Consider the following 13,887-nt stretch of genomic DNA (forward strand, 5'->3'; position numbering starts at 1 on the left):
CAAGCACTTTAGAACCATCTTCTATAACCTCAGTGTAGTCCCGATACCTGCAGCATGGCCATCACCTGGGAGCTTGTTAGAAATGCAGAATGTCAGACCCCACCCCAGATTTACAGAAGTGTAATCTACATTTTAACAAGAGTCCCAGATAATTCATATGAACAGTCAAGCTTTAAAAACGTCAGTTTACAAGATCAAGTGTGATCTGACCTCTGTGGACCTCTTCTGCTTCAATACCGGTTGCCGCTCATTGGCCAAACTTTGCTTTCCACTCTTAGCCTAAATGCAGTGGCTACACGGGGGAGGGGGGAAGGGTGTGTGTGTGTGTGTGTGTGTGTGTGTGTGTGTGTGTGTGTGTGTGTGTGTCTAGCTAAATTCTAACTACCGTTTTAGGCCCAGCTCCTCTACTCTAGGAAGCCTTCCAAAACCCTCTGCAGCTCCCTGTTACCACTGTTCCTTAAACTCTCGTATCCCTGACTGAGCATGCTTATTCAGCAAACACGTATTAGGCGCCTGCTGTGTGCCTGGCTAGATTCAGTGCCAAGGTGGGGAGAAGGTGCTGTGAACTCTCCGAGTGCTCCTTCAGGTACAAATCCAGGATCGCTCAGCCCTACACATTCCAGAGCTAGCGGTTGTGTGCGCAGCACTGGAATACACACACACACACACACACACACACACGCACGCACGAACGCACGCGCGCACACACACACACACACCACCCACACACACACCACACACACACCACACACACACACACCACACACACACACACACCACACACACACACACACACACCACACACACACCCCCACACACACACACACCACTCTGCGCGGCTTTTCTGAGTATTCAGCAAACACGTATTGGGCGCCTGCTGTGTGCCTGGCTAGATTCAGTGCCAAGGTGGGGAGAAGGTGCTGTGAACTCTCCCAGTGCTCCTTCAGGTACAAATCCAGGATCGCTCAGCCCTACGCATTCCAGAGCTAGCGGTTGTGTGCGCAGCACTCGAATACACACACACACACACACACACACACACACGCGCGCGCGCGCTCACACACACACACACACACACACACACACCACTCTGCGCGGCTTTTCTGAGTGTTACGGCGCCCTCCCTCCGCCCCCGCGCGGCGCAGGCGGGGACCCACCGGTTCCGCTCAGCACTAGCAGCGGAGACAGGAGGACCCCCGGGAGCGGGATCCTGGCGACCGGTCGCCAAGCCCTGTTCAGGCTTAGGCCCGCATGGAGGGGACTGCGGAGTCCCAGTCGCCTGACCTGCGAGACGTGGAAGGCAAGGTGGGCAGGAAGACCCCGGAAGGGCTGCTCCGCGGGCTGCGAGGCGAGTGGGAGCCGGGAACCTCTGATGCCCTGCTGCTCCCCGGGGCGCCTAGCAGGGACCATGGCCTGGGGGACAAGATCATGGCGCTGAAGATGGAGCTGGTGAGTGTACGACTCACGCCCCAGAGTTGGGTTGGAGAGGAGGGAGTTAAAACGCCCCACCTAATTGCTCAGGATCTCGCCCTTGTCGATACTTATACCGCCATGTCGGTCCATTAATTCCTCCCACCACCTCCCCCCCGCCCCCCGGGGTGAGTGGGGTGTTTATGGGTCCTGAGGACTTGGGGTGGGAGGCACAGGTTCTTGGAAGTTTTTCCTGCCAAATAATTGGAAGGGGAGAGATGAGGACTGGGAAGCACTCAGAACCTAGCACAGCACAAATCTCCCCCACTGCTGCCTCACCATGGGGCCACCTATACCCCCAGCCACCATTACAGGGCAATCAGTGTTTACTTCTCCTGCAAACTGGGCCCAGGGTTTGTTCCTCTGTGGCCCCAGTGTTCATGACAGGATTCAACACCGAAGAGATTTGGGTGAAAACTGCCTGGACTTAGATCTACTAAAAACATCCTCCCTTTCCCCAACATCCCCCCACTCCTGCTTAAAATAATTTGAAAGTTCCCAGAACCTTGGAGGACATAGAGTAGCAGCATTATCAGTGTTGGTTCCATCGCCTCTGACTCAGTCTCCTCCCTGCCAAACTCCCAGGTACACTGGATATTTGGATCGCGTCTGTACCTCCTTGGGGAGAAGAGGCAGAAACAAGCACCCTCTTCCTTCCCTGTTGCTGCTGGTCTAGATTCAGAGCCAAAAGGGCAGTTGGGGCCCCTGAGGCTCCCCAGGGCCCTGATTCCGGTGAAGGGGGTGATTTACACCTGCCACCACTTTGCAGCCAGTTCTGGGGAACTGAGGAATTGCCAGCTGCTCTGTGGCCCAGAACCAGGTGGCCACAGTGAGTGCATGAGTTAATAAGTCTTCCTGGAGCCCCACCGTGTGCCAGGCTGAGCTGTGAGGGAGCAGGGGAGGAACTCCCTGAGAGGCTGAGAAGAGAGCCTTGTGGGCAAAACAATCAGGGAAGGCTTCCTGGGGGAAGGACTTGAATGCCATCTGTGCACTTGGCCTTGAAGGTTAGAGGTGAGCCAAATTCTGCAGAGTAGGGCTATGGCTGTGCCCACCTAAGGGAGGGGCACATACTTTAGCTCAAGGCCTAGAATGAACCTACCTGGAATGCCCTGCTTTGGAAACTCACCAAGTGCATGTACCAGGCATCATGCTGAGCACTATATAAGCTCTGTTAATCCTCATGGCAACCTTATCAGGTAAGTGATATTTTATGAATAAACTGAGGCACAGAGCAGTTAAGTAACAGCCGGAGTTCATATAAAAAGTGAAAAAGCAGAGCTAGGCTTTGAACACAGATGATCTGCCTACACTTTACATCCACCATTGAGACCTGCTGTGTGCCAGACACTTTAAACACATTTATGTTATTGAAATGAGAAACGTAGTCATCATTTTCTTCATCTTATAGATGAAACAAGCTTGCAGGTGTTGAGGGGCTTGCCTGAGCTCACACAGGGAGCCAGTGGAGGAGCCATGCCTTATCTCTCTGGATCTCTTTTCTGCCTTTGGTGGAGATTACCTATTTGTAAACTTTAAGGGTGTACATTTAACTTCTGATTAGGTCATTTTGCATTCTTATCCAGGCTGGGCTGGAGCCCTAGGCTGCCCATGAAGGGCATGAGGGAGGGAGCCTTCTGGAGGCCAGAATAGGGCAAGTCTCTCTATGTGCTCCAAGGGTCCCTACCCCATTCTCTTCTCCCTCCTGGGATCAGGACGTCATTGATCTCTTTATGTACTCTGGCCTGCCCACTGAGTTGCACCCAGGAAGGACAAGGGGCAGGGTAGGGGGATTCCCCACTTGTCACAGAACTGGTGCAAGCCCTGTAAGTATTGTCCTTCAACTGCACCTCTCCTAGCTCTCCTGCCAGGAGGAAGCAGGCCTGCCTTTAAAGCCAAGGTCATCCCTGCCTCTAGTCCTCTTCCCTCCTGTTTCCCTCTCCTACTAAAACTTTGGTGAACCAGCTCGACTCTGGGATATGTGGGAAGGGGAAACAATAGCAACCTCCCTTACTTAAGGCTCCCACACACAAAACTGTTGCTACAACAACCCACCCCCACAGAACAGTTTGGGAAAAAGCTTTAGGTAAGGAGAGTGGGAGGTGTGGGTTCAAGTCCCAGCTCTGCTCCTGAATCATTTTATGATCTTGAGTAGTGCCCTCCCTCTTGGCCTCAGTTTTTCTGCTCCTTGGGGGGTGAGAAGATGGGGGATTTGTGGGACCAGATGATCTCTAAGAGTCTTTCTAGGAACAATAGTCTAAGGATCTCAAGGATGCTTAGTCTAAGCATCTCAGGGAGCTAGGACTGGGGTCTCTGGATTTTTACCCCATGGCCTGTTTTGGATTGAGTGATGAGGGAGCCATCCTTGTGACTCCTAGGCTGGGCAAAGAGTCTGATGTGTATGCGTTAAAGGGAAGAGTGGGGAACCTGCATCCCCCTGGGAAGAGAATTGGGTTGGAGTGGCCTCTGAGGCTACATCTCTTATGAGATGTTTGTCCCCTTTCTATTTCCAAAGAGATGGTGTGAAGTGAGTGTTTCTTTTTTTCTGGCAAGAAAGCTTTGCATTCTTCTGTTCTGGGGAGTGATAATGTCACAGTCAAGGAATCCCACTGTCACAGGACTGTAGAATCTGGTCCTCAGATTCATTTCCCACCAACATGGTAAAACCAACCCCCTGACTCCTGGGACCAGCAGAGGGGCCAAAGATAGTAAAGGCAAGAGAATCACAGCACTGGATCTGACCTACCCAATCCTAGACTAAGTACCATAAATGAGCTGGGCCGGACCTGCTCTCAGGGAGCTCACAGTGTGGGTTAGGGAAGTAGGGAGACAGACTAATTAGTACAGGATGATAAGTACTATTGGAACCCAGGGAGAGCTACCTGGAAGAGTCTTCATTATAGAATGACAAGGTCAGATTTGTGCTCTGGAAAAGCTTTAAATGGGAGGAGACACATGCTGTTTTCTCTGGTTGGAATGCCTTTCTCCACTGCTTTGTCTGGCTAAGTCCTACTTAACCTTCAAGCTTCAACTTCTGTCCCTTATTCTAGGAAGCATTTCCTTACTCCCAGGTTGGGTTATGGCCCTGTAGGTACCCACAGCCCTCTGTGCAGTAATTGTTTCCCCTAGTTTGCTACACTGAATTTTAAGTGCTTGCGTCATTATCTTACCCATTAGACTGTGAACTCTCTGAGAACAAGAAATGGTGTCTTTTTTTCATTTATCTAACACAATACCATGCCTATAAGAACACTCAATAAATATTGTTTCATGACTGAATGGATTAATTCCACCTTGAGGAAGGGCGGGGAAGTCTTCCTAGAAGAGGTGGCATTTGAGTTGGGCCTTGAAGTATGAACAAAGTCAGTGGGAATTCCAGTGCAAGATGGCAGATTGAACCATAGATTGAACACATTCCATTCCCTCTTTAAACTGCACGAAAAAGCCAGGAGAATTACTGTAAAAGCCATGAAGCCACTATGACAACAAGAACAGGAGAGATGATAGGAACAAAATTTTGGAAGCTGAAAAGCAACCCATTTTGCAAAACAGAAGCCCTCAACGGTCTTAGGAGTTAGAAGCACCTGGTATTTCTGGAATTAGGAGTGCAAGTAGAGCTGAAAACAAAAGTGTTGGTGAATGTCTGTTGAAGAATCATACTGTAAGATCCCCTGCCTAACTGGGCAACCAGGTGCCAGCCACTCCTTTATTCTAACAGAAGACAGGAAATGTAAGTTTTGGAAAGAGTAGAACGTAAGGAAGGAAGGAAGGGAGGGAGGAATGGAGGGAGGGAGGGAGGGAGGAAAGGGGAAGAAGAAGAGGAAGGAAGGAAGGAAAAAGAGGGCGGGAAGAAAGGGAGGGAGGGGCTGGGAGGGAGGGAGGAAGGGGAAATCATAGCAGGAGAAGTATTTTTATTATGAGAAATTTTGTTTAATGCATTTAGTTTGGTCATGGACTAGGAATGTTGGTTTCACTGTTAATATATTTGTGTCTAGTATGAAATAATTGAAGATAATCTCTTTTATTATGTCATTAATAGTCTGTACAGTCTGTGGTATTTCAGTTATTTATGGCCATATCTCCTTATTGAAATAACAAGCTTCTGTTAAGCAGGGATAGTTTCTCCATTATCTTTGTAATTCTTAGAAAATCCAGATACCCAATAATCATTTTTTTAATTGAATTAGAGTTGTGATATTCTTCTAAAAACACAAATAATTTCAGGTACAAAATTTTGTTCTGTGCTTATGCCATTGTAAATAAGTTAATCGTAGTAATATGTAAAACCAAATGGCTGCCATTTATTGATTAACAAATACTTGTCAGGTAATATGCTATGCATGTTGATACGTTCCTTCCATTTTTTAAAATAAACCTGTAAATTAGATAGTATCTTAATTTTACAATGAAGAAATAAAGGTTTGAAGGGGAAAAAAATTTCAATTTCATATGGTTCATTAATGGCAAAACTGGAATTTGAATCCAGGTCTGTTTAATTCCAGGGCTTTATTTTACTCAGTATACAAATACTTGATCTTATTCTGGTTTATCATTGTAGATGTGAGAAAGCAATTATTTCCTGAATAATTCAACAAACATTTATCCAGTGATATATATATATTTTTTAATTAAAGTTTATTGGGGTGACAATTGTTAGTAAAGTTACATAGATTTCAGGTATACAATTCTATATTACATCATCTATAAATCCCATTGTGTGTTCACCACCCAGAGTCAGTTCTCCTTCCATCACCATATATTTGAAAGTGATATATTTTTAAAAATAATAGGGGTGGCCGGTTAGCTCAGTTAGTTAGAGCGTGGTGCTGGTAACACCAAGGTTGCCGGTTCTATCTCTGCATGGGCCTCTGTGAGCTGCGCCCTCCTTAAAAAAATAAAAATAAAAATAAAAAAAGTAATGTCTCAAAACAAAATCTTTTATTAAAAAGAAAATTAATAAATAAAAATAAAAATAACAGAACCGAAAGTTGAGGGCAAAAGGGATTACATGAAAATGTTCTAAATGTTACGAAATACCGAGGCTTTCCCCCTACTTGGCTCCCAGAATAATGACAGGTTTGCTTACATTATACTCTCTAGGTGGGTATAATATGGTGACTATGATGAACGCAAGAGAAAAAAAGACAAAAGATACTGACGTTAGGCCTTACCCAAACAAAGAGCCCACAGCCAGATAACTGTTAGTGAGGATCAGAGTTGGCAAGCCTCACACATGCACTCAGTTTCCAATGAACTTTTTAGAGACCACTCTGAAGTGTGAGCAACAGCTAAGGATCCTAAGACATCTAATGAGACCCTCTATTTATGTAGACCTAAACAAAGAGAAAAAAGCAACTTGAATAAAACGGAGATGATACAGGAGGATGAGAACTTATAAAAATCATTAGTTTAGTCATATCTTTAAAAAGATAAGAGATAATATTGCACCATGAACTAAAACAGGAAGCTATAAAAAGGAAAACATACAAAGAACTAGAAACAATTCTGGGAAATAAAAATATGATAGGAAAAAATGAAAAACTCAATAGAAGGATTGGTAATGTCAAAATATTTCAGCAACTAGAATAAATATAGAAAGAGATGGAAAAAGAAAAAGAAAAAAAAAGATCAGCCCAGGATGCCCTCTACCCAAATAATAGGACTTCCAGAAAGAACAGAAAAATATTGGAGCAGAAATAATCCTTAGAGAAATACTTAAAGAAAATCTCCCAGAACTGAAGGATATGACTTTCCAGATTTAAAGGGCTCAACAAGTGGCTAGTTCAATGGATGAAAATAGAGCCATACCATGGCAAGTTACTGTTTCAAAAATAATTTGGAACACTGGCAACAAAGAGAAGATACTAATAACTTTCAGAAAGAATGGAAAATGGTCACATACAAAGGATCAGGAATCAGAATAGCATCAGATTTTTAGAAAATTAGAGGACGATGGAACAATGCCTTAAGTCCTGAGGAAACATTATTTTCAACCTAGAATTCTAGACTCGGCCAAATCATCATCAGTGTGAGGAGAGAACAACATTTTAAAACATGCGAGGCTTCAACAAATGTGCTTCCTATGCAGGCTTTCTCAGGAAGCTGCTGGAGAGAAAGCACCACACACTCAAATGAAGGAGTAAATCAAGAAGAAGATACGGTATCCAGGAAATAGGGGATCCAACTCAGGAAAGAGGCAAAGGAGATAGAGAAGGGAGATCCCTGGATGGCAGCAGAGCAGCAGGGACAGAGTGGAGCAGATGAGAAGGTTCCTAAAGAGCCTCTAAGTAGATGCAATAGATAGAACATATGATGTGCTTAAAAGCCTTTAGAGGGAAATTCAGACAATTGAGAGAGGTTGGGGATGACTTATTGGTAACTAGATAGTGAACTAAGCAAAGTAGCAGCAGCAGCAGCAGCAGCAGCAGCAGCAGCAGCAGCAGCAGCAGCAGTAGTAGTAAGATTATTATAAGGAAAACAAAGTCATAAGAAATGAAAAGTAACCAAAGGAAACCAGTAGCATTTCAAAATTCTAATAAGGTAAACACTGAATAATTAATTTTTTTCATATATTGGGCACATGGGGAGATGGGAAGGATGTCTGTATGGCAGAGGGATAGATAATAGGATGAAAGAATTAAATCCTTAACCTTCTATTGTGTGGGAAGGATAGAAAACACCTAAAATTTAAAAATCAGTGAGTAGAATGTCATTTGGAGATTAGAAGGTAAGTACCCAAATAAACAGCTAAAAAAATGAATAGTTGTCTCTAGGAAGTGGGATTTAGGACTAGGATGGGGAACTGTTACTTTTGATAATAAATCTTGCAGAACTGTTTGCATCTTTAATCTGTGTATTACTTTGATTAACACTGAATAAAATGAAATTTAATTCATGTGTGGCAGGACCTGAGGTTCCCAGGGGGAGGTATGCTAGAGGTAAAACTAGAGAGATGGGCAAGAGCCGTCTTATGACAGCCTTTGAATGCCAGCTGCTAAAGTGTTCAGATTTTATTCTCGAAAAGCAGTGCAAAGCCCATAAAGGCTCTTGAGCAAGGGAGGGACAAGTTCAGACTTGTGCATGAGGAAGAAAACTCAATGCATCTGAGCTGGACAGGACCCTAGAGATTACCCAGTAAGTCAGACTTATTCCCAGTACTGACAGGGAGATTGGTTGGTGTGTGGTTGAGGGAAGCCCTGAATCCCCAATCAGCAGATGTTGACCCTTCAGAGCTCTTCCCACCCTCAACAGCTGCTACCAAACCCTGAAGATACTAGGGAACCAGGTTGGCTCCCTCTTTATCCCCCGGCTCCTACCTCCAGTCTACTTTGCAATTAGCACCCGGCCCCCTATCAGGCATTGGATGTTTCTAAGTCTTACTAGTGAATCTGGACCAGTTCAATAGTTAATAGTAATACCCTGTCTATGAAGTTCAAAGCTCGGTAGGATCAGATTTTAATACATAACATTTACTGAGACCTTATTCTGTGCCAGGCACAGTGCTGAGTACTTAATAGAGAGCCTCTCAGAATTCTCACAACCACCCTGTAAGTGAGTGATTTAGCCCTATTTTACAAACAAGGAAACCAAGGCTCAAAGAAATAAGAAAGTTGCCCAGAGTTGTATATCTAATCTGTGGTACTTTAAACAGCAGTCTGTCTGCTTCTAAAGCCCACACTCCAAACCCTTCTATTTCCATGCTTCTTGAAAGTGAAACATGGTTAAACAGCAAGTTAGGGGCCTCTGGAAACATTGGGGAAACACTTGGCCTAGAACCTAGGACTGATTCCTTCTCCCACTCCCCAGGCTTACCTGAGAGCCATCGATGTGAAGATCCTGCAGCAGCTGGTGACCTTGAACGAGGGCATCGAGGCGGTGCGCTGGCTGTTGGAAGAGCGGGGGACGTTGACCAGCCACTGCAGCAGCCTCACTAGCAGCCAATATAGTCTGACTGGCGGGAGCCCAGGCCGCTCAAGGCGAGGCAGCTGGGACAGTCTTCCAGATACCAGCTCCACTGACCGGTTGGACAGTGTCTCCATTGGCAGTTTTCTGGACACGGTGGCCCCCAGTGAGCTGGATGAACATGGCCCCCTCGGGGCTCCCCGTCCTGAGATGGACTGGGCTAAGGTTATTCCTGGTGGGGAGAGGGCCAGGACTGAGCTGGATCTGACAGCCACCAGGCTAGGAAGCTTGAGGGCTGTGTGGAAGCCCCCAGGGGAGGGGCTTCAAGGTGGACCTTCTGAGCCACCAGAGGATGAGAGTGCCAAGCTGGGCTTTGAGGCCCACTGGTACTGGGGGCAGTGCCAGGATGATGTGACCTTCTTGTAACAACTTTTCCACCCTTTAGTGGCTCTTCACTAGGCCCTGGTCTCCCTTGAAATTAATTCTCCCTCAATCTGGGACTACGAAGAGGCTACATTGAAATCAGTTACTATGGAAACCTGGCCTCACCATCCCTCAGATCCCTGGGGAAGCTCTGCCTCTCTCAATCATCGAGTCCCTAGAGCTATTTCCATAGATACATTGACTCTAGAGGCTTGACCTGTGGCTCCAGGCATAATGGTATCTCTTCCCCCTCTCCCCCCCAAAAAAATAGGTAAGGATTTGAGGGATTTAGGACCCTTAGGAGATCACTGATGAAAAATGGGAGTATAATTACTTCATCCAACGTCCAGGAGCCTTGGCCCCACTCTTGGCCAAGACAGAGGATTGTGGAGGGACGTGGACATTCAGGGTTAACCCTCTGTGGATTGGCCCTCCCAGAAACCTTTGGGGTTGGTAGAACTACTGCTTCCTATCTGGTGAGTGATGTCATTTCCTGCCAAGATGGATTAGCCTTTCCACTGTACCAGTTCTTTAGTGGAGATAGATCAGTATAGCGGTGTCTGAACTCCTGCAGCTAGTGAGACCATGCCATTTATTCTCCATACCATTACTTCTTATAAGGGGGAACATACCACCCCTCCTGGCAGGAAAGTTTCTCATGTTTGATATTTGTGCTTCTTTTCAGAATAAGGTGTTCTCAGTTTATCCTAGGGGGTCTCGCTTCCTCTGTGGCCACATCCCTGTCTGGTGCCAACACTCCTATATCTGTGCTTTTAGGAAGGGAAACTGGCAAGGGCCTCTACCTACTGCTGTCTAAAGTCTGTTTGGCCTGCCCTGCCACAGTCCCGTTTCACCCTGTCCCTGGGTTGCCCCCATTCTTGTATTCTGGCTCCAAATCTGTCTGCCAGGTCGTTCAGTCTTTGTGTCTCCACACCTTCTCAGTTTCCACTTCCACTTCAGGCCTCAGGCCTTTTATATGCAGATGAGTCCTCCAGCCTTCTGTCTCCATTGTTGATGGGAGCCAGAGGGGGGACAAGCTAGAGGTCTCAGAGCTCTGGGGGTGTACCAGAATCTTCAAAGTGAGGAGGTGTCTTCTTCTCTGATCCTGTGATTTCCCCCTCCCCCACCCTGCCCCAGACCCTCCACCATTTGGTCACAAGGACCTGCCCAGAGACTGGGACACAAGGAATCCCCTTGTCTGAGTTACAATGGGGGGGGGGGGGGCGTGGCAGGGAAAGACAGAGGCTCTTTAGTCCCAAGGCCCACGTCCTGGGAGGGGGGAGAGAGTGAGGGAAAGGCCACTTTCCTTCCTCCCTTAGAGCAAGCCCTAGACTCCTGGGACCTGACGAGGGAGCAGGGGACTGGCTCTAGGCCTGGGTCCCAGGACCCTAGTGAATTGCACCAAAGAAGGAATTCAGGGAAGCTGCCAACCTGAGGCTCAGGGAAGTGACAAGGAGACCAGGACTGTGGTTGATGTCAGAGAATGAATTCTTGGGGCTTAACCCTTTGAACCTCATGTAACTGCCCATATGTTTGTCCCTGTCTTTCCTGGGCCTTGAAACTAGATTATTGGAAGGCAAAAAGGAGAGAAAAGGATGTCAGGTAATCCTTGCCTATTTACTGTGCCCTCCTTAATTGGAGAAGTCACCCCCAAATCTTAGAATAACTCCTGCAATTTCTCTACTTTTCATTCTATGCTGGGGAAGGGAAGGAAGCCAAGTTCCCTACTTCCCAAGTTCTCTACTTCCCTTACATTCCTCGAGTCTTGTTCTGCACCTCCCACCCCAATCATTTTGGGGCAGTGCATTTAGTCCATGGCTCTCCCCTGAAGACCCTCTCCCCTCCTCCCATCCCCTCAATGTGATTGAAATTGCTGCAGTATATTCTTAGCCTCTATTCTGCTGCCCACCAGCCCTCTCCTTACCACCCCTCATGGTCTTGGAGCTCCTGACCACCTGCCTCAGGCTGGAAATTCAAATACTCCTTTCCAATCCTTACTCTGTTGCCATTTTGTAGTGTGCCCTTGGGTAACTAACTACCTTGTATTCCTTTTCGTAGCTTTCTTCTTCTGTTAGCCTACAAACTTCTGAGCAGAAGAGGTTGCCTGCCCTCTTGTGGCCATTATGCACCATTGCTAGGGGTAGCTGGATGGAACCTCCAAGTTCAAATACAGCCTTACAGGAGACCAGTGCAGAGACAGGCTGGAGAGACAGGCCCAGAGAGGGCAGAGACTTGTCCAGTGTCACCCATGGTAAATCCATGACAATGCCCAGGTAAGAGAACCCGGATGTCCTGCCTGCCTGCCTGTCCACAATTCCATCACTTGGCCAGACTATTCCCCCACCTGAGTCAACACTACCCAAACCCATAGGGACTGAAAGCAGTTTTCCCCCCGTTTTAATATGTGGGTTCTCACCCCACTCTAGGGAGGCAGCTCAGTGTTTAGAGAAATAGCTATAGGCTCTGAGGAAAGAGACACTTGGGCCTGGATTGAGTGAAGGGTACACTAATGTGGACTGCAGATAGAAGGAACATCAATCCTAGAGCAACCATTTTTCCTGGGAAGGGAGGGGGAGTAGGCCCAGATATCATGGGGGTAGAAACCAGCATTTCAGACCTGGGGGTTAGAAGCAGGGGTTGGGGTGAAGAGGTTTGAGATTAAGAAATCCAGATGGGTCCTGTGGAGTTGGGGAGCTCCACAGGTCAGGGGATTACACCTCAATTGGATAGGCATCTGAGGATGTTGAGGGGATGGAGATGTGGAGTGAGTTGGGCTGCTCAGGCACCCCAGATAGGTCTGGCATCCTGTCTTAATGCCTTAGACTCCATTTTACTACCAGAGAAGTTCAGGAACCCAGTAAACATACATCCTTGGTCCCTCTTGCTTGCCTCTGAACCAGCTGCTTGAGGCTTAGCTCTCCTGTTAGTTTAGACATTTCTGGGTTGCAAGGAAGCCTGTTTGGGAGCTCAAAGAAAGAGATGGGAGGAAAGTGGGGAGAGTTGTAGAGAAACAAGAGAGAATGAGAAGAAAACAGAGTGTTGAAAGTATGATCAGAGGGAGCATCCTGTCCTACAAGGGGGCCAGGGCCTTTGGTCAGGGCTCAGGGTAAAGGCCGAGATGAGACTGGTCTTGGCAGCTGCAGAAACAGCACCTGGGAAGATAAAGGATGGTGCTGGCTGGGATGAGTACATCAGGGAAACGTGAGACCATGTGAGTGGGCAAGTGTAAGGACCTGCATTTAGGATGGGGGCAATAAGGTTGAGCATTGGACTGACTGAAAGTTCAGTGGTAGCAGCTTAGGTGAGAAATGCTTGAAGCTTGGAGTGGACACACGCTCACTGTATGCATGGTGACAAGCATCTACGAGGTGTTCAGTGACATTTGCTGAATGAATGGAGAAATGAATGTGTATAAACCTACAAGGGGATGTGACTTATTTTTTTTCAAGTAGGTAATTAGGTAATAATAGGTAATTTAAAACATTTCTTAGCAACCCTATAAACAATGCGTTATTAACAATCGCTTAGATATTTGCTCAAGGTCAGATAGGTATACACTGTCATATGAACCTAGTTTGGTCTTACTGTAGGGGCTTCCAGGAAGTCTTCTCTGATTCTCCACTTCCCACTCTCACAGACCTTATTTTCCTAGGAGAATAGGTCAGTGCTGCCCAGCAGCAGACCAGTGCACTAGTTTCTTATTACTGCTGTAATGAATTACCATAACTTAATTGCTTAAAACAACACAAATTTATTATCTTAAACAGTTCTGGAGGTCACAGGTCCAAAATCAGTTTCACTGGGCTAAATTAAAGTGAACGTATTGACAGGCTTGCGTTCCTTCTGGAGACTTTAGGGGAGAATCCATTTCTTTGCCTTTTCCAGCTTTTGGAGGCTGCTTGTTCCGTGGTTCACAGCCCCTTCCTCCATCATCAAGGCAGCAGCATAGCATCTTTACTCCTCTCTGACCTCTGTTTCCATCCTTACATCTTCTTTCTCTAATTCTCCTGCCTCCTCTTATAAGGATTACATTGTGATTACATATCCCTGTGATTGCACTCGGCCTACTGGGATAATCCAGGATCGTCTCCTCAT

The 13,887-nt window shown here is 46.7% G+C and overlaps 1 protein-coding gene across 1 annotated transcript; it reads left to right on the forward strand.

The window, feature by feature from the left end:
• The first annotated feature begins 1,115 nt into the window (after nucleotides 1-1,115).
• LURAP1 (leucine rich adaptor protein 1) lies at nucleotides 1,116-9,946 on the forward strand. The gene is made up of 2 exons (XM_019749358.2): nucleotides 1,116-1,449; nucleotides 9,274-9,946. The coding sequence occupies exons 1-2, from the start codon at nucleotides 1,252-1,254 to the stop codon at nucleotides 9,793-9,795; spliced, it is 720 nt and encodes a 239-aa protein (XP_019604917.1). The 5' UTR covers nucleotides 1,116-1,251; the 3' UTR covers nucleotides 9,796-9,946.
• Nucleotides 9,947-13,887: the final 3,941 nt, after the last annotated feature.

Source organism: Rhinolophus sinicus, linkage group LG06 (genome assembly GCF_036562045.2).
Source record: "Rhinolophus sinicus isolate RSC01 linkage group LG06, ASM3656204v1, whole genome shotgun sequence".
NCBI classification, from domain to species: domain Eukaryota; kingdom Metazoa; phylum Chordata; class Mammalia; order Chiroptera; family Rhinolophidae; genus Rhinolophus; species Rhinolophus sinicus.